The sequence below is a fragment of the Oryzias latipes genome, chromosome 10 (genome assembly GCF_002234675.1).
Source record: "Oryzias latipes chromosome 10, ASM223467v1".
Taxonomy (NCBI): Eukaryota; Metazoa; Chordata; class Actinopteri; order Beloniformes; family Adrianichthyidae; genus Oryzias; species Oryzias latipes.
This window is the reverse complement of record NC_019868.2, coordinates 9,846,166-9,868,298: the sequence shown is the minus strand read 5'-3', so window position 1 is coordinate 9,868,298 and position 22,133 is coordinate 9,846,166. Positions and strand designations below refer to the sequence as shown.

At 39.9% G+C, this 22,133-nt stretch overlaps 1 protein-coding gene across 3 annotated transcripts; it reads right to left on the bottom strand.

The window, feature by feature from the left end:
• Positions 1 to 29: 29 nt before the first annotated feature.
• On the bottom strand, positions 30 to 21,865 carry ocrl (OCRL, inositol polyphosphate-5-phosphatase). Of its 3 annotated transcripts, XM_023959012.1 has the most exons (24): positions 21,446 to 21,865; positions 21,037 to 21,116; positions 18,192 to 18,283; positions 17,872 to 17,910; positions 17,412 to 17,525; positions 15,245 to 15,421; positions 14,867 to 15,116; positions 14,640 to 14,780; positions 14,470 to 14,571; positions 14,246 to 14,360; positions 13,265 to 13,381; positions 12,995 to 13,176; positions 12,336 to 12,447; positions 11,987 to 12,096; positions 11,364 to 11,499; positions 8,750 to 8,860; positions 8,417 to 8,582; positions 8,033 to 8,268; positions 7,397 to 7,420; positions 5,547 to 5,666; positions 3,657 to 3,741; positions 3,338 to 3,465; positions 3,090 to 3,201; positions 30 to 1,672 (listed from the first exon to the last, which is right to left on the bottom strand). In XM_023959012.1, exons 1-24 carry the CDS (start codon positions 21,485 to 21,487, stop codon positions 1,548 to 1,550), a joined length of 2,916 nt encoding a protein of 971 aa, XP_023814780.1. In that variant the 5' UTR covers positions 21,488 to 21,865; the 3' UTR covers positions 30 to 1,547. The 3 variants fall into 3 exon arrangements, with proteins under 3 accessions (XP_023814780.1, XP_023814781.1, XP_023814782.1); XM_023959013.1 differs by lacking the exon at positions 7,397 to 7,420; XM_023959014.1 differs by lacking the exon at positions 21,037 to 21,116 and having other exon boundaries at positions 21,498 to 21,618.
• Positions 21,866 to 22,133: the final 268 nt, after the last annotated feature.

Below are 22,133 nucleotides of genomic sequence, written 5' to 3'. Positions count from 1 at the left end.
AGATTAAAGACATGAAGCAGAAAAAGACATCAGCTTTGTACAGTTTTATTTCTTTAAAATAAATTAATAGTACCAAATGTCTATAAAGTTGAAAACCGTTGAGTTGTGTGTCCTGAACATCATGACAAAACAGAAAAAAACATACAATGACATCATTGGTCAGTTGTGTAATACAACACTTAAAACCAGGACGACTTGTGTACGGTTTCCTATCCGACATGACAGGTTCCTCCCAAACGGATAAGTCAACAAAGACTCTTTCCATTCAAAAGCTTTGACAAAGCTCAGTGTGACGGAGGCCGTAAAAAGATAGGGTAGGAGGTACCACAACAGACGGTGGAATGATGACGTGTCCATGGGGCGGAAACTCCTGCAGAGGAAATACAAGCAGGAGAAAAAGGTTGTCTTGCAACAGCAGCAAACCTGCAAGGGTTTGAATCCAGCAGAGGGATGATGACTTATTCAATCCCAATAGACTTGCTTAGAGACAATGCTGCAGAACATTCCTGATCGCATCATCGCCTCACAATAGGAGCGAGCTTTAAATGGATGCAGACCAGGAGAAAAGGTAAACGACTGATGAGAGAAGTCCCGCTGTTGTGACAAATGTAGACAACTGTAGACACCACCACACTGTAAAACACTCAAACGTTCACTTTGTACGTAATTTAAAGACGTTAAAAACCAAAGACAGCGTCTCCACTCAATCCGCTTAACGAGGAAGTTGGAGTGTCGACAAACTCGTTCTGCAACTGGAGAGAGCCGGTAAAAGATTCAGCTGCAGTCACATGGAAACAACCCAGATTCCTTTGAATGGTTTAAAAGCAAGTGATCATCACTTTCTTGCAAATAAAAGTACAAAAAAAAATTAAAAATTAGGGGTCAACATGGTGTAAACTCACACACAATGTACAAATACATAAATAGCATTGAAACAACATACGTGTAAAACAATTTTAAAGGTATGTTAAGGTCACTCCCACAGCTACAATGCAACAACGCATGATTGTCGTGATTAAACAGTTGTTATGGAATTCCATATTAGTCCCATTCCTGAATGTTTCCTTCCACAGACAGAGTTTAATCCACTCTCCTGGAGCTACAGGAAGGACATTCCCTGCCTTTAGTGTGAGCTTTTCTTCGCACATAGTGTTTTTATATTTACACCTCGGCCTGTTTGAAGTCTGTTTGGCATGAATACCATAAAGTGTCAGGAGCACACATCCTTTAGGTCTCAGAAAGTGCATAGGAATCGACTCAAATCTTTCCCAACAGATTTCAACTCAGCACCTTGGTGAACTGAAGATACAACGTCTGATCCGATAAAAAGAAAAAACAATTCCGGTTCAAGTTCCTATGGAGTCTTAGGGTTCATCAGAGACACAACAGTGGGCTGCAGGACAGCCGTGCTGGCCTCCAACAGATGGAAAAATACCAAGTGGATCGGTTACAAAGTGGGAAATGCATCCAGGTGGATTGCAGCACGCATGCCAAGTTGAGAATGACCTGCAAACACATCAGACGCCGCGAGCAAACGGGGATCTCGGTTACTCCTCATCTCCAGCCATCAGGAATCCCAGAACAAAGTCGATGGCTTTCTGCCGGTCTTGTTGCGTTTGCCTGCTCGCAGAACTGGGGGGTGGTCGGATCAGGAGGCTGGCAAACAAGGTTGCTAAAAATAAAATAATCCAACAATAGAGTGAGTATAACAGGAGTGCATAAAACATTCATGCTAAAAATGAGCCATATTGTAGAATATTAAACAGAAAATAGTATTCTGATGCTGTCATTTCTGATACAACGTTAAAACAGCATAACCTACAATGCTTAGGATAACTTAACATTTGACTCTTTTATGGATTTAAGTCTGAATCAAAGTGTTGTTTATGTGAGAACGGCTGCATGTGATGACTTTGTGAAACAGTACTGATATAAACACTACAGAAAAGTGTCGATTTAAAACAGCTGTTGATGTAAATACTGGTTCACACTTCCAGAGTGGGGGCAGGAGGGGGGGGGGGGTTACACACCAAGCTGCATGAACAGAATAATTTGAATGTTTTTTATGTTATGCAGCCCCGATTATGCAGTTTATTTTGAAACACAACAATGGCAACTTTTGTCTCTTATATCATGCGACACCTGATTGGTGGCTGGTTGAACATTTATAACTCAAACAGGAAGCTGGGCAGAGTGTGTATTGTGTCTTGAGTGCATGCTGAATGAAGTGATCTGCCCTGGAACTCTTGGGTGTAAATATTAACTTTTTTTTTCTCTAGCATGAATAAATAATTCATTTTCCTGAGCTTCAAACAAAAACATTTGCTCTGTTTGTTCCACCCATAATACACTGCTGCTATCGATACTGTACCATCTGGAACGTTGTTGAATTTTCACTGTGTTTTACAGTTACAATGCAGAAAACATGTCCACTAAACCAGGGGTCAGCAACCTTTAACACCAAAAGAGCCAAAAAAGACACTAAATATGTATTGGTGTGGCCATAAAGCCATTCATTTATGATATGTAGCTTTTAAATATTGATAATTATTAAATTCCAAAAGTGTTACATTTTTCTATAAATAACAACTTTAACTTGTTTACTTTTTTTTTTTTTTACAGCAACACATACAAGATCCTTTCAAAATAAAGTACACCCTGGGTGGAATCAGATCCTCCTGCTGCAGCAGATTTACTTGAAGTAGTAATGCAAGACAACAAAGTCAAACATGGGATCTTCTACTATTATGACAACAGATGCTACATGCTATTGTGCTGCATGGATTAGAATATGTGTTTAACTAGCTTATTTAATATCTATTTAAATCATTAGCATTTTTCTTTTAAATCCAAAGAAACACAATGAAGGGATAAAAAAAATGCGTGTGAACTATGAAGCCATTTGTGAAATGTGAAATCTTTCAGCCACCTTCGTTCTTGTAGCTCTGCATGAGAGAACAAACTCCCCTTAAAAAATGAGCCCTCTGCATTCAGATCGGCCTTCAAGCAGATAATATTGTCAGAACTAAACCAGTTGACTGAACCAACGTGTGATCATCTCTGGGAAATGCTACATGGATAACACTTACCTATTAGAGAGGCTGTTAGGTTATTGTTGTGTGAATGCTTGAGGAGCTCCTTCAGAAAGGCCAGTAAGTAGCGAAAGACGTTGCGGTGTGCTCGCGGCAACAGTGAGATCAGCTGGAAGACGGCAAAGCAAACACAAACATCATCACAACAAATAGAAAAAAATAAAATAATAGAAATCTGTAAGCCTTTTTTTGTCTGCAACTGCCAACAGTTGACTACTGTCAACATCAGACTCGCTGTGACTGACCTGCTTGCAGAGGCGGCTGTCGTGAGCGCATTCTAAGCACCGCTGGTAGAGCTCGTAACACACCACGGGTTCAGGCAAGGCCTCGAGGAAGATCAGCAGAGCCTCAGCTACAGAGTGGTTACAACCAGCTATGCAGGGAGTTAAAGACTGAGATAGAACAAGCCTTCACAAAGTCTAAGCTGGGATAGTCAGCAGATCCAACTGTGTTTCTAAAATGAGCCGTTTCTGTGTCTTGTTTTTATTTACTTTAAGTGCAAAATTGGAAGAGTTCCTTTCACAATATCTAACATAGTCTTAAGGAATGCACAGCAGAGGATACGGATGGAGTCTGGGATGCTGGTGTCAAGACACTCAATGATGTGCTGGAGTTCCTCTTGTAAGCCTGGTGTCTGGAACAAGTCCTCCTGTGAGACAGCACTCAATATTAAAGCAGTCCACACCAGTTTATCAACAAAACTTACAGCTGTCACTATGAAACATTTTATATGAAAAAATACATTGTAATTTGTGGAACAAGTCCTTAAATACATTTGACTACATCATAAAAGTACTCAAAGTGCCTCTGATACAGACCATAAACAGAGTGATACTGACTGGCGCCAACCTATAACCATCAGGAGCTATGTGGGGTTCAGCACCCTGCCCAAGGGCACTCCGACACATGGGCGAGCAAGGCGGGAACCAAACCTGTGATCCTCCAATAAGAGGTCGACTGCTCTACTTTTGCACCACGGCTGCCCCTTATTAGGTCTACATTACAGGGTTCCAAGCAGTGAGAACAGTGAAGATGAAACTTGACTGGACAGGATCCCAAACACATCACCCGGACAACGAAGGAGTGGCAAGTCAGTCAAGGTTTTGGAGAGGTGTGGCCAGTGTCTCAATCAGACAGAGAATCTGTGTAGGGAGGAGAACGTCTCTGTTGCCCAGCAACAGTTCCACATCATCACAGCTCATGAGAAGATCTACGTGGAAGAATGGACCCAAAAAGCAGCTACAGTGCAAACCTGGTTGACCTTTAACCTCTCTCACGGACAACCAGGATGACATCACAAAGTATTGAGATCCATTTTTAATATTGATGAAATACCTTCAAATAAATGACAAACTTTACTTCTTCTTTTACTTAAGCCTGTTATTCCTCTGTGTTCATCTCTTCTGATGCACAAAACACCACAGAATGTTATTTAAGATGACAATGAGTTGTCAAAGTAAAAATATAAAAGAATATATTAAACCAGGACTGAACAATCATGCTCTTTGAAGTGCATTTATGTTGCTCCAATCTAACTGTGCACAATCATTGCTAGCCTGGTACATAAAGACTTTTTCTTATCGCCATCATAAACCCACGCAATCCGTCTGCCACATCCCGTCTTTTCCTCTTAACTCATTCACAAGCTCAAGGCCATAAACTTCCATATCTGCTTTATGCTACTCAATAAAGTCCCTCTAAACAATGGGAACTCTGAATCTCCAATTTATCATTTCTGAAATCAGTCCTTTATGCTTGTATCTAAGGCTGTGCCTGAATTATGAAAACATTACCCCCCATAATCCAGCCGCTCTTTTCTTTGATCTTGTTAAAAAACGTCATTGGTCAAAGTAAAAGACACAAGAGATTAAAAAGGAAACAGAGAAAAAGACAAACTGACTTAAGGTTTCCCACAGCTGCAGCCGTGCTGGACTACAATTATATGAAATGCAAAAAGGGCGCTAATAGCTATTGACATATTTACTAACAACACAAACTACTCACTGTTTCGTCATATAAGGTAAGAAATTGTATGACTTGAATCTAAATGTACTTCAGTGAGTTCAGTTCTGCCGTGAATGCTTTTACGGCTATGGACTAACAAATGCTGCAAAGTTCATCCAAAGTCCACTGGGGGCTGAAAAACATGAACTTTTATCCCAAAGTCACACTACATGCCTTTAGTTAACCACTTCTACTTTATTTAATCACTTTTCAAGTCGTATGAGCTAAAAATGTTGGATTGTAATATTCTTTACTTCATTTTCTTTTTCTTTTGTTTTTTTAACTTCTTTTGAGCCTTTCAGGGAGGATTCCTCCTCTTCGGAATACTCTTTTTTAACAGATCCTAGGCCTTGTTGGCTTTTTTGTGAAGCAGAAATTCCATTTCAGAGTTTTTTCTGATGCTTCCGTTTAAAAACCTCTTTGGCTCTTAAACAGCAGTGGAGTCCTTACCTGATCACAGGACTTAGTGTAGAGGTGGTTAACCATAATCCACACCTCCTTGGGGATCTTCAGGGGTCTGTCTTCATTGGCCGCCCCGTCACCAATCAGAAATTTCACTTTGGATTTCTCCTGGTAAGAAGAAATAGAAAAGGTCACAATAAATGACGACTCCAACAAAAAGGTATTTTAACTCTTATTCTGTCATGATGTGCAACAAAACAGCTAAACATTTAGTGTTGTCTAGTGAGCATAAAACAATATAACATGTATAAACTGTGTCAGGACTGTTTCTTTAAGTATTCATAGAAATACTTAAAGACAGACTCCGATGAAAACTGTGTTTTTGGTGTTTTTTTTAAACATGTTTTTATGACATTTTTTTCTGATGATGGAGAACATATATAAAAAAATAATAAGCTCAAAATTACATATCTGAGTATTTCTGTATTCAAATTGTTGTGATTCAGGAGCAGATAAAAATATGCCGTTGGAAAAAGAGCATATTTGTTACGTAGAAAGTAAGATGGGCGGGCCACAAGCTCCCTTCTGATGCATCCACTTGCAGACAAATACATCCATGAACGTCTTTGTTTTATTCGTCTGAGCCGGAATCTGGATCTCAACGGTGCAGCTGGATAGCTCCAATAATGCTTGCTATTATTGTTGCGCCTATAATGCTAAGAGGGGGTTTGTAAGGGGGCTGTAAGCTGGTGGGAGAGTGTAAACAGATGGGTGACAGGAGGTGGGGCGGGCTTACTCCGAGCCAGTGGTACCGCCCACAACTCAGTCAAATTTCTTATGAACTACTGCCACTTTGCAGAAACGATGTCTGGGAAAACTAAAGTATTTTTATTTTATTTTAGCAAAAACAGCATAATAATACCTAAAAGACCATTGGGAAGGCTTTTAAAAATAGATCAAAGTATGATTGGAGTGGGACTAATTGGAAGACAAGAATCTTATTGGACTCCATGAGTTAATCTGATCAGAGGACGATACTTTCTCTCATAAATGCTTATGAGAAAATGGCACAGCAGCAGTGCCCAACCACTACAGGCCTCTGGGTTTGTGAAAATCATGGGAGATTTGAATAACCACTAGACAGTTTTAGATAATAAACTAAACAGTAGTAAAAAAGCTTCACTCTACATTATTCAGACGAAATATCTATTTTCAAGTGAGCCTATACAGTTTTAACCCTTTTTATTAGCAATTAAAGCTGTTCTAATAATAAAAACAATGAAAAGAAATCACTTGAGCTGCATCTTCCTAAGTACTTTAGGGCTGTTGTGTTAAAACATAGGGAGGAGTGTGGGAAACATCCCTCACTCTGCCAGAAATGAAGTTGACATCAATTTAGCCAAAAACAAAATGTTTAAAATTCTTGAGCACTGACTGGCAGGAGCCTAAAACCCCAGAGATTTAGCTTGATTTGTCTAAAAACTCTAAAACAGCAAAAGAGACAAAAGCCTTGAGTGACCCACAAAAACCATTTGGAAGGAAAGGTTAATCTAATCTTTACTTTTGTAGGATTTCTATTTTGGCTTAGCTTTTTATCTTTAACCTGAGGACAGTAAACCTCCATCAATCTTTGCAAGTACGTTTCATAAAATCCTTTAGTAACTAAAAATGAATTTGGTTCAACTCTCGTCATAAATGAGCTTGATGGTAAAGAAAGGGAACTCTTCAACAGCTTCAAACACTTAAGTAATCCTTTCAGTCCGGAGGTAACGTCATCTTTAGGACATGGAACATGGGGCCAGGCAAGTGATGTCTCAGAAAACAAACAAACTGTAATCTAGAGCAGCATACAATCTGTTGTGCCTGAAAGCAAATTGGCCTTTGTGTTCATATGTTACCTGTTCCATGTAGCTGTCCTCTCCCTGAAGCAAGAAACCAGCCCCACAACCACAGCAGAGGATAGGAAAGCAATGATCAAGGCAAGAAGACGAAGCCATGAGCAGAAACAAAAGAGGAAACAGACAGAGAAAGTATGTGTACACACAGAATAAGAAAAGATGACAGGTTATAGAATGTTTAGCAAATATCATTTGATAAGAGAAACTACCAAGCAGGAAAAATCACCAACAGGTATGATGGTAAAACTATGGTCCAAAGTCAAATCAGATTTGAAACAACAAAATGACAGCACAGGTGTGTTCTTGTGAGGAAGCCTGAAGTGAGTCATCTACTTCCTTCTTCAATAGGCTCCTTACAGTCAGAAATAGACGAGACACGTTTATGTTCTCTAAAAAGATGCTTCCCTTATGGCTGAGTTTAGCCAGAGAGAAGACTCAGCCCTGACATTTTTCTGCTAAGGAAAGACTTTTTACAAATGCTGCTGCTGTAAAAAAATGGATTCCCCACTATGGGAGACTTAACGTCTATGTTATCTTAATGTCACTTTAAAATCTGATAGAAGTAGTGGTTAAAAAAAATTCAGTTAGATCAAACTTATTTGGTTAAAATTGCCTCATTTTTCTGGTTTGCCTCACCAGGTCAATGAGTTTGGTGATGGGGATCTCTCTGATCGGCTTCTTCATGCGCGTCAACGTCTCCAGAGAGGTCCCAAAGCAGCTGGGGAGGTAGTTGCCTGAGATGGTGAGGAAGAAGTCTTTGCCACGGTCCAGGTGGAGGATCAGAATATCTTCTATTATGTCTTCTCCAGAGTTCAGCATTGTGACAGAGTCTTTACTGACATACACCTCCAGATAGATCTCCAGAGTCTCTTCTGTTCAGACAGAAATGAAGAAGTTCAGATTAAAGCATATAATAAAATCAGTGTTTCAAAAATAAATATTGAAGACATGTCATCATAGGTGACACATTTAGAAACGGTCTCTTGGTGAAGCATTTTGTTGAAGGTCGTGGGAACATACTTGGCTCTAAGAATCCATCGCTGGGCTCAGCGCGCAGCCAGGACTTGCAGTACTGCGACTGATTGCATTTGGGGATGAAGGCAAAATGGCAGGGAACCTGACCGTCATTGGTGATTAGAAAACGTTCCCTCTGAAGCTGTCTGAACTTTACATCAATGAAGAAAAACTAGAGAGCAAAGAAAAGAAGCAAAGGTAATCAGAGCTTTAAAACCTTAAAAATGTGATTGTTTTTATGTGTGGGAATCTTGAAATATTACACATTTATACACGCATAGTTAAAACATGACTTAGTATTACTTTTTTGAGAACACGAGTATCTTTCTGCATTTTTACCTCAGTCTTGCTTAAGGACACAGATGGAAGGAAGTCGTTTTCCATTCTATCTATCTGTCGAACCGTTTCCTCAAACACCTTTTTAAAACGCTGGTCATCACCGACTTTTACCTGCAACAAAAACAGGAACAAAATATTTGTTTTTACAAAGTGTGTTGTTTTGCAACTTCTCCAGATCTATTGTGATGGTAAAACGATAATTCAGGCCAACCACTACTTTCAGTTCATGACATGTGAACGTCAGGACAAATTGATCACGTTTCTGACCGCTAGATTCTAAAAAAGCAGGAACTGACAGCAGGTAGAGTCACAACAATGATGTAGCCTCAGGCTGAGGCCTTTTTCCACTACTTTCTGTGGTGCCGGCTGTTGCTGGTCAGGACACGGGAGGGACAAAAGTTCTCTTGAGAAGGCAGAGAATGCAGACAGTGGACAAAGTGTATTCTAGGGTGAGAACAAACCCACAAGCCAATTAATCATCACAACGTGAATCAGTCGCTCTCTGTAAGACACAATGGACTCAGCAAACCGGACTTGCCCATGTTTCCACTATAGTAAGACAATAAGGGTTACAGATGAGGTGTTCTTTAGCCAGATCCCTGTCCAAGCCTCCAGTTATTGTTTGATCAAACTCCACTTGTTGGATGCATCTATTTTACTTTCCACGTGGGTTCATTCTTACACTCACGTTTAACAGTCCACCTAGCTCTCATCCACATGAAAAAGGCATTTTAATACATGTTCTACCTTTGTTCGGATTAAAATCACTTATGAAGTGTTTTTGTAACCAAATAAATTGGTTTGAAAGGAAATTTGAGAATAAAAAGACATACAGTGGGGCAAAACAGTATTTAGTCAGCCACCTATTGTGCAAGTTCTACCACTTAAAAAGATGAGAGACGCCTGTAACTTTCATCATAGGTATACCTCAACTATGAGAGACAAAATCTGAAAAAGAAATCCAGAAAATCACAGTCTTAAAGATTTTATTTGTAAATTAAGGTGGAAACTAAGAATTTATTCACCTACAAACAAGCAGGATTTCTGGCTCTCACAGACCTGTAACTTCTTCTGTAGAGGATCCTCTGTTCAGTATTACCTATATTTATGGCTCCTGTTTGAACTGGTCATCTAAATAAAAGACATCTGTCCACAACCTCAAACTGTCACACTCCAAACTCCACTAGGACCAAGACCAAGGAGCTGTCTAAGGACACCAGAAACCAAATTGTTGACCTGCACCAGGCTGGGAAACCTGTTTCTGCAATAGGTAAGCAGCTTGGTGTAAAGAAATCAACTGTGGAAGGAAATGGAAGACGCACAAGATCACTGATTATCTCTCTCCATCTAGGGCTCCCTGCAAGATCTCATCCCGAGGGGTCACAATGATCACAAGAACGGAGAGCGAAAACCCCATAACCACACGGATGACCTAGTGAATGACCTGCAGAGAGCTGGGACTAAAGTAACAAAGGCTACCATCAGTAACACACTACACCACCAGGGAATCAAATCCTGCAGTGCCAGACGTGTCCCCCTGCTATAGACAGTACATGTGTAGGCCCGTCTAAAGTTTACTAAAAAGCATTTGGATGATCCAGAATAGGATTGGGAGAATGTCCTATGGTCAGATGAATCCAAAAACCTCCTTCCATCAGCAAGGGTATTGAAGATGAAACATGTCAGAGTCTTTCATCATGACAATGATCCCAAACGCACTGCCCTGGCAACAAAGGAGTGGCTTCTTAAGAAGCGTTTCAAGGTCTTGGAGTGGCCTAGCCAGTCTCCAGATCTCAACCCCATAGAAAATCTTTGGAGAAAGTTGAAAGTCTGTGTTGCCCAGCAACAGCCCCAAAACAACTCTGCTCTAGAGGAGATCTGCATGGAGGAATGGGCCAAAATACCAGCAACAGTTTGGGAAAACCTTACAGACTTACAGAAAACATTCGACTGCTGTCATTGCCAACAAAGCGTAAATAAAGTACTGAGTTGAACTCATGTAATTGACCAAATACTTATTTTCCACGATAATTTACAAATGAAATCAGACAATATGATTTTCTGGATTTTTTTTCTCATTTTGTCTCTCATTGTTGAGGTATACCTATGATGAAAATGACAGGCCTTTCTAATCTTTCCTCATCTTTGATCTCATCTTCTCTCAACTTGCACAATTGGTAGCTGACGAAAAAAAATTTCCCCACATAGACTCCAATCATGAACTAATGAAGTGAAAAAAAATGAAAGAATCATTTTGGTAGTCATACCAAGTTCTGATTATAAGGCTAGAAAAATATGGCCAAAATAATTGTTTGACATTCATTCTCAATTGTATCATTTTATGTATAAAACAATGTCTAAGTTTAGTAGATGGTGGATTTTGTCTTATTGTTTTTGTAGCAGCTTGAGAAAATTAATGTCATTATTTCTACAGTACAGGACTGAACTGACAATAAAACCCACCTTACCTAATTTATGCTACAAACAAACCTGCATTTAAAGTCTTTCTATTCTAGTATGTTAAATGCTACTTTCAGAGTTAAAGATCTATTTAATCTATGTATAATTTGAACCCGCTGTCTGTTGTTTCCTCTTCAACAGCATTAAATCTTACCCCGATGCTGAAGATGGAACTGACAGGTTTATGATCGCTGGTTTTTAGTTCCATATGACTTCGGTATTCGATCAGCTCCACTTTGTTGCCCCTCCACAGGATTCTGTCACACCAAGCGGGGACTCGGTTTTTGGAGCTGTAGGAAACAGATAAAACAAAACAGTTTGAGGGAAAGGCCGGCAGCACTGCTGACTCTTTCTGATTACAACAATACGGCTACAGAAATGGTATCTGACAAGAACAACAAAGACCTGCAACTTAAACAAAACTACAAAGAGAATGATTATGAATGACTGATGTCAGGATTTAGATAAGTGTGAAAATCAGGTTTTATTGTTTGCTAAATTGAATCATTTTCAGCCAAATGGCAAAAGCATAAACCATAATAGAACATCTAAAAAAATATAATTGAGACTCCACTAAACTTTAAAAATAACTCACATTTTCCATCACTTGACCAAACATAACATTTCCTCCTGTTTTAGTAAACTGAATAACAACCATAGGAATTAAAAGATTAGCTCATGACCAATAAAAAAATACTGTATAAAGCTAAAAATAGGACAAACTTTGTTAGAATTTTACGTCAAAAACAAGTTAAATACAATCCCACTGATATTCACCTTGAATCCCAAAAGTCTGTTTTGGGCTCATACTTGTAGGTGGGTATGAAGTTGATCTCTCCCTCTATGAAGTCAGAGAAGGCCCGTTTTGTTTGTCTCTGAATGCTCAACTGCACAACAGACAAACACAAAACATTGTTCATTCTTGTCACATTCTGTTTCATTCCTTCCTGACAGCCAGCCTTAACAAAAGATTTTTTTTTATTTCCAATGACTTTTCCTGAATCCAAATTTCTATTTCATTTACATTTTTTATTTCATTTTATTGTGATTTTTTTTTCTTGTGTGGCAAGACGGCAAGGTATCAGGGCACAACTAGTTTACAGAAAGCTGTCAGACCCTTTCTTACCTGGTCAAACTTCAGGAGCTGTTTCAGTTTACCCTCAGAAATCATCCGCTTAACGTCACCGCAGTCTTTGTTAAACAGGCGGTAGTTCAGGTCCCCGAGCCAGATTACTACACTAAGACACATAAAAACAGCGTTTTAGTAAACTTAAGTTCAGAAAAATCATATTGGTTTTAAAATGTTGAACCTTTTTAGCACCTGGCATGTCACCGGCAACACCTAAATAACACACACGCCTTGGCATACTGTAACTCTTTGTCTGTATAGGTCAGGGGTCCCCAAATCCAGGCCTCGAGGGCCGGTGTCCTACATGTTTTCCAACCTGCCATTGAAGCTCCTTATTGGCTAAGCACACCTGATCCAGGTAATCAGCAGCAAATAAGGCGGGGGTTTTTTGAAAACCAGCAGGACACCGGCTCTCGAGGCCTGGATTTGGGAACCCCTGGTATAGGTGATCAACCTGGATCAGTTGATTCTAACGTGGAGAAAAGTGGCTTTTCTGATATGCAACACATTACTAACGTAAAGTGTTCCTTAACCATGCAAAGCTGATTTTCTCAGCTTCAAAGCTCCGCTGTTAAACGGTTAACAGTCTGATACAATGGTTACAAATATTTAGATTAAAAAGAGACTAATTTAGAGCTAGACCCTGAGAAACTCACTCGTGTTTGACAATACTGAGAGAAGGAGACCCCGGCATGTTGAAGATCATGCGAGCACAAATGTCTTTGTAGTCCTGATTGCGACGTTCGGTTTCCTCGAGTTTTGCTGCGAGGTGGGAGTTGACGAAGCAGAAGCTCGTGTTGTGGAAAACAAATCGCACTGCAACTCCTCCCTTGTTCCCCTGAAACACACAATGAACGGGTTTGTTATTTAGTGGAAGAAATCTAATTGTGAAAACAGATTTGAATCCAAATAGAAAGTGAACCAACCATTTTCCCCAGAATTCCTGTGCCCACGTGATCCGAAGCTACTTCCGTTATGCTCCGCACATGAATCTTCTTTACAGCAACCACAAGCATCATCCCAACCAACCGGATGATCTGAATCTGTAAAAACCATTACCCAGTGAGCTTAGCAAACTTTTCTTGGCCTATCATATGGGTCTGCAACCTTCAAGAAACAATCGGGTCAATTTCTAACTGATTACCACCCAATAGAAGTCACAAAGTCTTACTTTACCCTTGAAAACAATAAGACACAGCTTTATATTTATGGCATTGTTACTATTATGATAAACATAAATAAACTTGTTTTTCTTCCCGGATAAATAAAACAAAAACATAAAGGGAAAACAGACGTTTTTTTCTTTAAGTTTATAACTTTTAACACTCTGTAGCATATAGGATCATCTCAATGCAGCAAATTTAGAAGTAGGTAGTGAAATGTCAGAAAAATATGCACATTATGTTTTACCGTTGTTTGCTCTACCGTATTTTTTGGACCATAGTGTACTGAAAATAGGAAATCCGCCTAATGCCCCCATGTAGGAATTCTGGTTGTCTTACTGATCTCCAAGTCCGATCTTCTGTGATCCAAAACTCTGTCCAAATGTTTTAGTATGTCTTTGGTAAACTATGAAGTTGCATTGCTTGATGGATTTTTGGAGCATTATGGGTACAGTAGTCAGGAGCCTCCTGGAGTGAAATGTTCCTGCATGCTTCTACTTTTTTTGGGGGAGTTAAATAAAGTTTGACTTGACATTTTTGTTCCGCTGGATGTGCCTTATTGTCCAAAAAGATACATGACATTTTCAATAAAAACGTTTTTCTTTTTCTCCAATCAGAGAGCCACAATAGAGGGGTAAAAGAGCCGCATGTGGCTATGGAGCCTCAGGTTGCAGACCCCTGGTCTTCATCTAGGGCAGTTTTTCTGGAGTTCAAACAGGCGGATCATCCACTTTTAATACTCACTATCTTGTATTTGGCTTTTGGGTGCAAGTTTCGCTCCACAGCATCAATCCAAAGTTGCTCCTTGGATGAATCCATGTAAAGGAAAGCCTCCTTGCTCAGGTCCAGTTCTTGAAAACTAGAGTAAACGAGCGTGTCAAAACTCTGATAGCTCCCCAGGCAGGAGCTGATGGCAACAAATATACTTTTATGTTAAGAATGATTAAGGAAAATGAATATTTACCGACCCTATAGCATAAATATCTGGAGGTTCACGGTCAGAGGACAGCCACGGTCCAAGACTGCTGTCAGGAGAGCGTCCATTTACGTTCCATGTTCCTACAAAAAACCTGCAGAGCAACATTTAGTGAATGGAATGAGACGACAAGCGCAGATCTACCTCAACCAGCTTTTTCACCTGAAATTCTTGATGTCCACATATTCGTTCTCTCTCTTTGACAAGATGTGCTTGAGGAGGATTTCTCTTTGGCCCGTCTGGCTCAGGAACACCGTGTCTCTCATGCTGTTGCTGGTGGGGCTGTCACACCAAGACAGAGATCTGTCCCCCCCCCCCATCAAATTCAAATCAGCAATGTTTTAAAAGGATGAGCTTCCTGTGATGAACCCTTTCTACACCAGACTCACTCTGATTTGGCGCCGCTTATTGCCGAGGTGTCGAAACCCACTGAGGAGGTAGCTTTGCTTTTCATAATGGGAGCGGGGGGAACGGGGTTTGTTGGGGCCGACGGGGTTTTGCGGGGGGGCAGAGAGGGGACAGGTGGAGGTTCTCTGCTAGCAGTGATCCGATTCTGGTGGTTCTTCTTCTCTTCCACTTTGAGAGCGTGGCAAAAGTTCTGCTCGAATCCAAAGTCTGAGGCAAGCGATTGAACTGGATCTTTAAGAAAACGTCACAATGAAGGAGTGGATAAGAAAAAAAACATCATAGGAAGAGTTTTAAGGTTTAGAGGAAGGTAGAGCTTCTGTTGACACATCTTCTTGAATGTGAGTACAGTATCTTGTTACCTGTGTTTTGATTTGTTGAAGTGCTGCTGTTGAAGCCGGTCTGCAGGCTGCCGCTGGATGCAGGCTGGTTGGCCGCAGATCTCCCAGACGCTCTTTGAGGCGGGATGGGAACTGGACTCCTGTGAGTGTTTGGTGGAAGAGGCTCCATTGGTTTGGATTTAATCAATTTCAATGCAGCTGAAAAACATGAGAGGGGGGGGGGATTAATAAATCACCACCACAAAGAAGAAATTCAACCCAAATTCAAACTCTCACTGAGCTTCTGAAAGGAATTAACCTTTAAATGCAGCATCAACCTTTGATAAACAAAGCCAATGACTATGAATTTAGGTTAAAAGTTTGATCTTAGATATTATCATAACCTGCTGCTTACTAATCTAATGAGACAGCGGTGGAACTCTGTTTTTATCTAGATGGGGATCGTTTCATGTACATATTAAGTGGAAATCTATTTTGTTATTAGAATAATAAAAAGCACTTAAAGTTTGGTTATAGTTGGTAATAAAAATAAAAAAAATGGAAGTGAGGGAAGGTGAAGGACCCCTTTGTTTTTCCCTCTACGTGTCTGCATGGTTTGGTCACTTCATTTACAAAGTTTTCCTTTCATACATTTGTGAGGAGACCAAACACTCGCTTCACATTCATCATTTGATCCAAATAAAACAGCATAAACAACATTGTGATTTGTTTTTCCTACAGGTTGCTTAAAGCATTATTACTTAAATTGCTAAATTAGCTTTGTTGGAATCCTTTTAAAAATTCATCTGACGTATTTGTTGTTGCGCAAATGCAATGCAAATTTAAAAATTGGGGATCTTTTTTGTCAGATCACATGGATATCTGTAAATCCAGGTTAATCTCTGCATGTGTACGCATGAAATCAGGGAATAAATTAGCCAAGAAGCAAAGGTGAATCTCAGTGAACATGGATTTGGTGGGAAAACAAAACAAAGCTGGAGGACTTTTTAGTTTTAGTGTTAAAACACGAGAGAGAATAGTAAAGTTAAAAGTAAAAATGAACATGAAAAAAGTAGCAGATTGAAAGAACTGGTTCTGTGAAAAGAAACTATTGTAACTTTGTGCTTTATCACATTTTTTTATCTAAATGTTAAGTCTCACCAGAAAGTTTGAAAGACAGACTGTGCTCTAAAATAGTTTGAAAACCACAGTTAGTGGTTAAGAACAGAGATCTCTGTGATCAAACGAGTTCCCTTAAAACCAAATCAAGAGCAGCAAAAATGCTTGCAAGTCTGCAGAAGTCCTCTTTGCACCTTGTAGTATTTTTTCATAAATAAAAAGCCTAAATATTTACAAAATACATTAAAAAAAAGCATAGAAAAGTATTTCTGAGTTGGTCAAAGCAGATGCCAGACATGCTAGTGACATCCCCGCTGCTGTGAACCAGATCTAGATCATGTGACCCCCAGTAATGCAACATGGGGAGTTTATTTATAGCATCACCGGGCTTCGAATTCACGCGAGACGCCAAACGACTCTCTGGCTCTGATTGAACAAAGGTTGTTCAGCTTCATGCAAAAATATGTCCTGAGGCGATCTGCGTCCAACGCGTCACGAGTCTGAGACAGAGTCACTCCGGCAGCAGTGACCTCACTGATCCCAGGCAAAAAGTTCTACACGAGTCACACATTTTGCAAACAGCTGCTGTAACTGATGGTTTAACTCTCCATGTAGCTGTGACCAACTGTTTCATTAAACATGGACACTAATGACACACACAAAGCCTCTTTCTAGTGCAGCATCAGCGTGTTCATTCGGGTACAGAGACATCTTTGTGAGTCATTCTGTGCATAACCAGTCAGAACAGTAACCCTGTTCTAATAAACCAACTGTTCACAAAAAATGGTTTTATCTTCAGCAATTTTTGTGCATGAATAAATTGCACAAAAACCTCAAAAACCCAATGTTGATCAAAGTCATGCAAGTTCTAGTTCAAACTTTGTGCTAAAAAAAACGTTCAACACACAAAGAACAGTGAAATCCTCCACATGTGAATCTTATCACTGTTGTAGGCGCTTGGCTTTCAAACTGGTTTAGTGTGTGGAAATATTTCACATGACATCAGAGGGAAGCGTAATCCACCCTTTGTAAATAAATGTTGGATGTGCGGCTGAATAATGAATCAGCTGGCGGCATGAAGACGTCTTACCTTCTTCCTGAGCACTCTTCAACTGAGTGAGAAACAAGTTTGTGCGGTCATCGTCCTGAAGCTCCAGCTGCAGCTCTGGTGCTTTTTCTCCTTTAATTCGTATTCTTAGCACCGCTTCAGAGGAAAAAGAAAAAAGTCCCACACACACATGCATGTTAAACACATTTGGACAAGAAAGCAGAAATACAGACTGTTGGGAAAACAAAGGAAAGTGACCCAACAGTAAACTATTAGTAAGCATTCCTTCAGGAACCCCGGGGCAACGTATGCCCAAACCACGCTACCAAATAAAGACACTTAGCTACAGGAATGAACCACAACTGTGGTACACGCTGGAAAAAAGGCTCACGGTAAAATTACAGTAAAATGCAGCTCTGCCTTCAAACATCCTGAAATCCGGAATGAAAAACTCAAAAACATCTGAACAATAAGAGAGCTAAAAAGAAGCAAAAGAACTTACAATTTTCTGAGAAATTAATAAGGAGAGGCTCTTCAGCTTCTGTAAGGACATAAGAAAGATTTAGACAAGAGTAATCTAAAAGTCTGGGCTGTTCAAATAGTCAGCATTTTGTCCTCTTCCTGGAACAAAACAAAAAAAACGCACACACTTCCTGAACCCGTTTTAATCTCCTTTTTTTACTCACTGCAGTGAGAGAGAGAACATTTTGAGGATTTAAACACAAACACTGCATGAGACTAAAAAGAACAACATCTTACGTTGGACATGCAGGCTCAAACTATGATTGTGATTTCCCAAAACACAAGCTGAAAGCCACCTACCTTGTACGAGTTCAAATCTAGCGTTAATGGGAATGGACAGTTGAGCCACTGGACGCGACACCACAGCATCAGGGGTGGCCAGGACACCCAATCTGGACGAGAACCACACACAGTTTGACTCGAGCAGTTCAGCTTTTCGCCGCAGTGATGAACTGTGGGGCTTTTTTCATACATGGTGTTATTTTGCACAGAAAATCAGTTCATGCACAGCCTTCAGACTCATTAGAGATCAAACGCAGGGGATGCAGTGGAGCATGCAGCATTCGATTATTATTGAATGTTTGCAATATGGTGGTGGGAATTCCTCTGTATTTCAGAGGATGATATGACTTGTCCTGAAGTACTGATGTCACAAAAACAGCAGTTCTGCTTAGATTGACTGACTGACAAACATCAGTGGTTCAGGAGCCTTGGAGTTTGGCTGAAAAGAGGGAGGAGCATCTTATAACTTCAGAGGTTAACTGAGGTCTCCCGCTGTCCTGCCGTTCCAATCATTATTTTAATCTGTTTTCAACGCTTTTAATTAAGACATTTTTATTTTAGCAACCTATTTATTTCCTAAACTATGTTATCAGCATTTCTGAACAAAGAACAATATTTTTTCATTTTTGAAAGCGCCTGCACACGTGCAAACTTGGGAACGCAGTATATCCTATGTTGCTGCAGTGTGCTCATTCAGAGTTAAAGGAGCAAAGGTTGTTCAAGAGGCAATAAACCGCTCCAAATTAGTGATGAATGTGGGCGGGGTCACATTCCAGTCAGCGAAAAACTGACATGCAGCAGCGGTGAAAACAGCTTCCTGCTCACTCCCTATCTACTTCCTGCGAAGGGGGCTTACGCCTGAAGGCAGGAAACTGAGTCATGCCAGCCCGGCTGGGCAGGTGACAACCAAATCCCCGAAAAACATGAATATGAAGCAACAAAGGAACTTTTGGGGTTTTCTACCTGTCCACCGTTTATTGGTGGATGCATGCGGATGCAGTGTAGCAAATACAGCTTGTCAAGCTGTAAAGAAGGTTTGAAGCAGGGGTCTGCAATCTTTTCCCCTCCAAAATAAAGCTTTAAACTTTAAAAATATATTGTAAATTACAAAGTAAGTAAGTATTTAAACAGACTCTGTACTTATAAATTATACTTCTACATAAACATAAAAAACAGTTTTTTATTCTTTTGTCACTGCTGAGATAACACTACCTGTATTTCCTGCATTGAGATGATCCTATGAGGCTCAGGGTGTCTTTTATTTTGAAAGGAAGTCAAGTAAACTTCTGTCAAAAACTATGAACTGAAGAGAAAAAGAAAACTATTTTCTCTTTCCATTCATGTTTTATTTAACCAAAAAATATATAATTTATATTTATCATAATAATAACAATACCAAATACAAATAAGTGTTATTTTTATAAAAGTGGTCAGTGGGAAATCAACCTGGAGTGTTTAAGGTTGCAGGCCCCCGTTCTAAACAAAGAAAAATTTAAGTGAAAAAAGAAAAACCTTAATTAATATAACCAAGAAACAATAAAAAAAAACATAAGGTTTGACACCAATTCATTAATAAGCAGTTAATGAATGCAGAATTTATGACATTGCTTCAACTAATATTGTTTTTTTTAGTGCTCAAGGAACTTTGTCCCTGTTTTACGACTCCGGGTTTTAGTTTGTGGTTTTAACACAGTTATGGGACGGAGCATGTTGTCTGCGAGCCCATGTGAGTCTCATTAGAGTTTAGGACGCAGTGCAGGCATTCGGGATCATCTGTGAGCTGGCTCTGGGTGGAAATGTCCACAAGTTATGTCCTCCTTCTCAGTTGACACCCTTAAATATTGATTTTACATAAACAAACAGCGGAACTGTCAAGGATAACAAAGGATGAGGGAGTGAAGCTATGAGTGAGAGCAAATCTCAGTGGAAAGATGGATATTTGTGTGGGAAGCTTGTTCTCTTTGCCTTTCAAAATGTCCTAAAGACCCACTCCAATGAAAATTGTGTTTTTAACATGTTCTTATGGTATTTTTCTGATCATAGAGGACATATATCAAGAAAATGAAATTTAAAATGCATTTTTTGAGTATTTCTTTATTTAAATCATTGGGAATAAGGAGCAGATGAAAAAAATGCAGTTTGAAAAAGAGCTTATTTGTTTCCTAGAAAATATACCGGCCGGGCCACAAGCTCACTGCTCTGCTTATGCATCCACTTGGAGACAAATGTACGTCTTTGTTTTCCTCATCCGAGCTGGAATCTGGCCCCAAACTATACAGCAGGATAGCTCCGATATTGCTCATCATTTTTGTTGCACTGGTAATGTGAGGTTGGGGCCGTGAGGCGCTGGACGCCAGCGAGAGGGCATGTAAATAAAAGGGACAATGGGACATCAGCGGAGGCTTACTTCTGTACCAACAAGTCAGTGGCGAGTATTACTGCCGCTCTGCAGAAACTATGTCCTAGAAAACGACACAGAATTGTTTTTAATTTGAGCTAAAAAAACGTATAATCATTGTAACAAGAGCACCGGTGACGCTTTAAAAATAGATCAAAAGATGATTGGAGTGGGACTTTAGTGTGTGTTAAAAAAATATTGTTTTTTTTTTGTAATCGCAGCATTGGTCTAAACCACAATAACAAATGTGCATATCTCCATCCTCTAAGTATCTTTGTTTATCTATGCAAAAGTGTCCTTTTACCAGATAAATCAAACCTTTAAACAATGTGAACATCAGACTGTTTGCATAATAATTCAGGATTATGGAGCATGGTTTAAACCAGCAGGCTGCACTATCTAAATCATGGCTTAATATCCTGTCAGAGAACAATTTAGAGGAAACTACAGAACTCTAATACTTACACAAAATCCCCATTTTCCAAAATGAGTGACAGAAGTCTGGGCTCCTTCACCCCAGACCTCAGCTCCTGACATCTGACAGTGTGAGCAGCAACAATCAAGGATTCATAGAGACGGATTCACAGAGCTGCTAGCAGAGTTTAGCGCGTTACAAAGCCATGCCACAAGAATATAAGACAGCAAAGGAGCAGGAAAGATGGCTCCAATGTAGCACAGTTACAGTTAGCGTCGTTATGACAAGGATTAGGAAATGTTTCTTAAGGCGTTAGTAACATGACACTTGTCAATACAGCTGTGAATAAAGGTCAGAGGGCCAGTTATACTGATTTTTACCCATAAAACACGAGAAAAACGTCTCAGCTCGTCCATTAGCATCAAGCTACTACAGCACTTAACACAACTCAAAGGATATTGCCAGGCATTCATTGTCGCATAATCCCGAAGAGGACTCCATTCTTACAGACCTCCCGTTGTCCGGTTTATGTTGACACCACAATAAATAAACGCCGTTTTCGTGGTAGATGAAGTTGGGACGGTGCCCACCCGGCGAGGCGGCCTCCTCCCGGCAGCTGTTCCGAGGTTTCGGCTGCTAACGCAAAGGGCTGTTTGGTTAGCCAGCTGTTGTTGGAGCTGCTGGAAGGACTCGGAAATGATCAACCGAGTGGAGCGACCAACATATCCTGGTTTGGATCCAACATGGTGTCTAAAATAATTGGATATTCCAATAAGATCAGGTTGAGTTTCAGTTGAAAAAACTTCTAAAACACTACAACATTAGCAAAAAGAGTTTGTTGTGTCGAATCCACTCCTCCCTACAACGAGAGGCGTTTTGTTTTCTAAGTACAATTCGGCGCGTTGCCGCCCCCGTGTGGTATGGCGTCGGAACTACAACCCTGGCACAATTATTACACTTCTAGCTCATCAACATTTTCCCATGCTTCAAATATGTTTTACTTTTGAGTTATTCAGAGAAAATATTTATTAAACCGAACCTTTATTAGCTGAGCTAATCATTTGGGACACGGCTTTAGTAGGTTTTTATAGAGCTTGTCCATAACTGTAATAATAATATGTTTTTCATGTCTTTTGAGTTTTTAAAT

Excerpts from the sequence above, each read along its gene's own strand:
- ocrl (XM_023959012.1), bottom strand. The coding sequence starts at position 21,487 with ATGGAGTCCTCTTCGGGATTATGCGACAATGAATGCCTGGCA. Across the intron at positions 21,117-21,445 it reads GCGACAATGAATGCCTGGCA|ACTGTCAGATGTCAGGAGCT; the intron begins ATATCCTTTGAG and ends GTTGCTGCTCAC. Across the intron at positions 12,097-12,335 it reads AGCTCCTGAAGTTTGACCAG|TTGAGCATTCAGAGACAAAC; the intron begins GTAAGAAAGGGT and ends TCTGTTGTGCAG.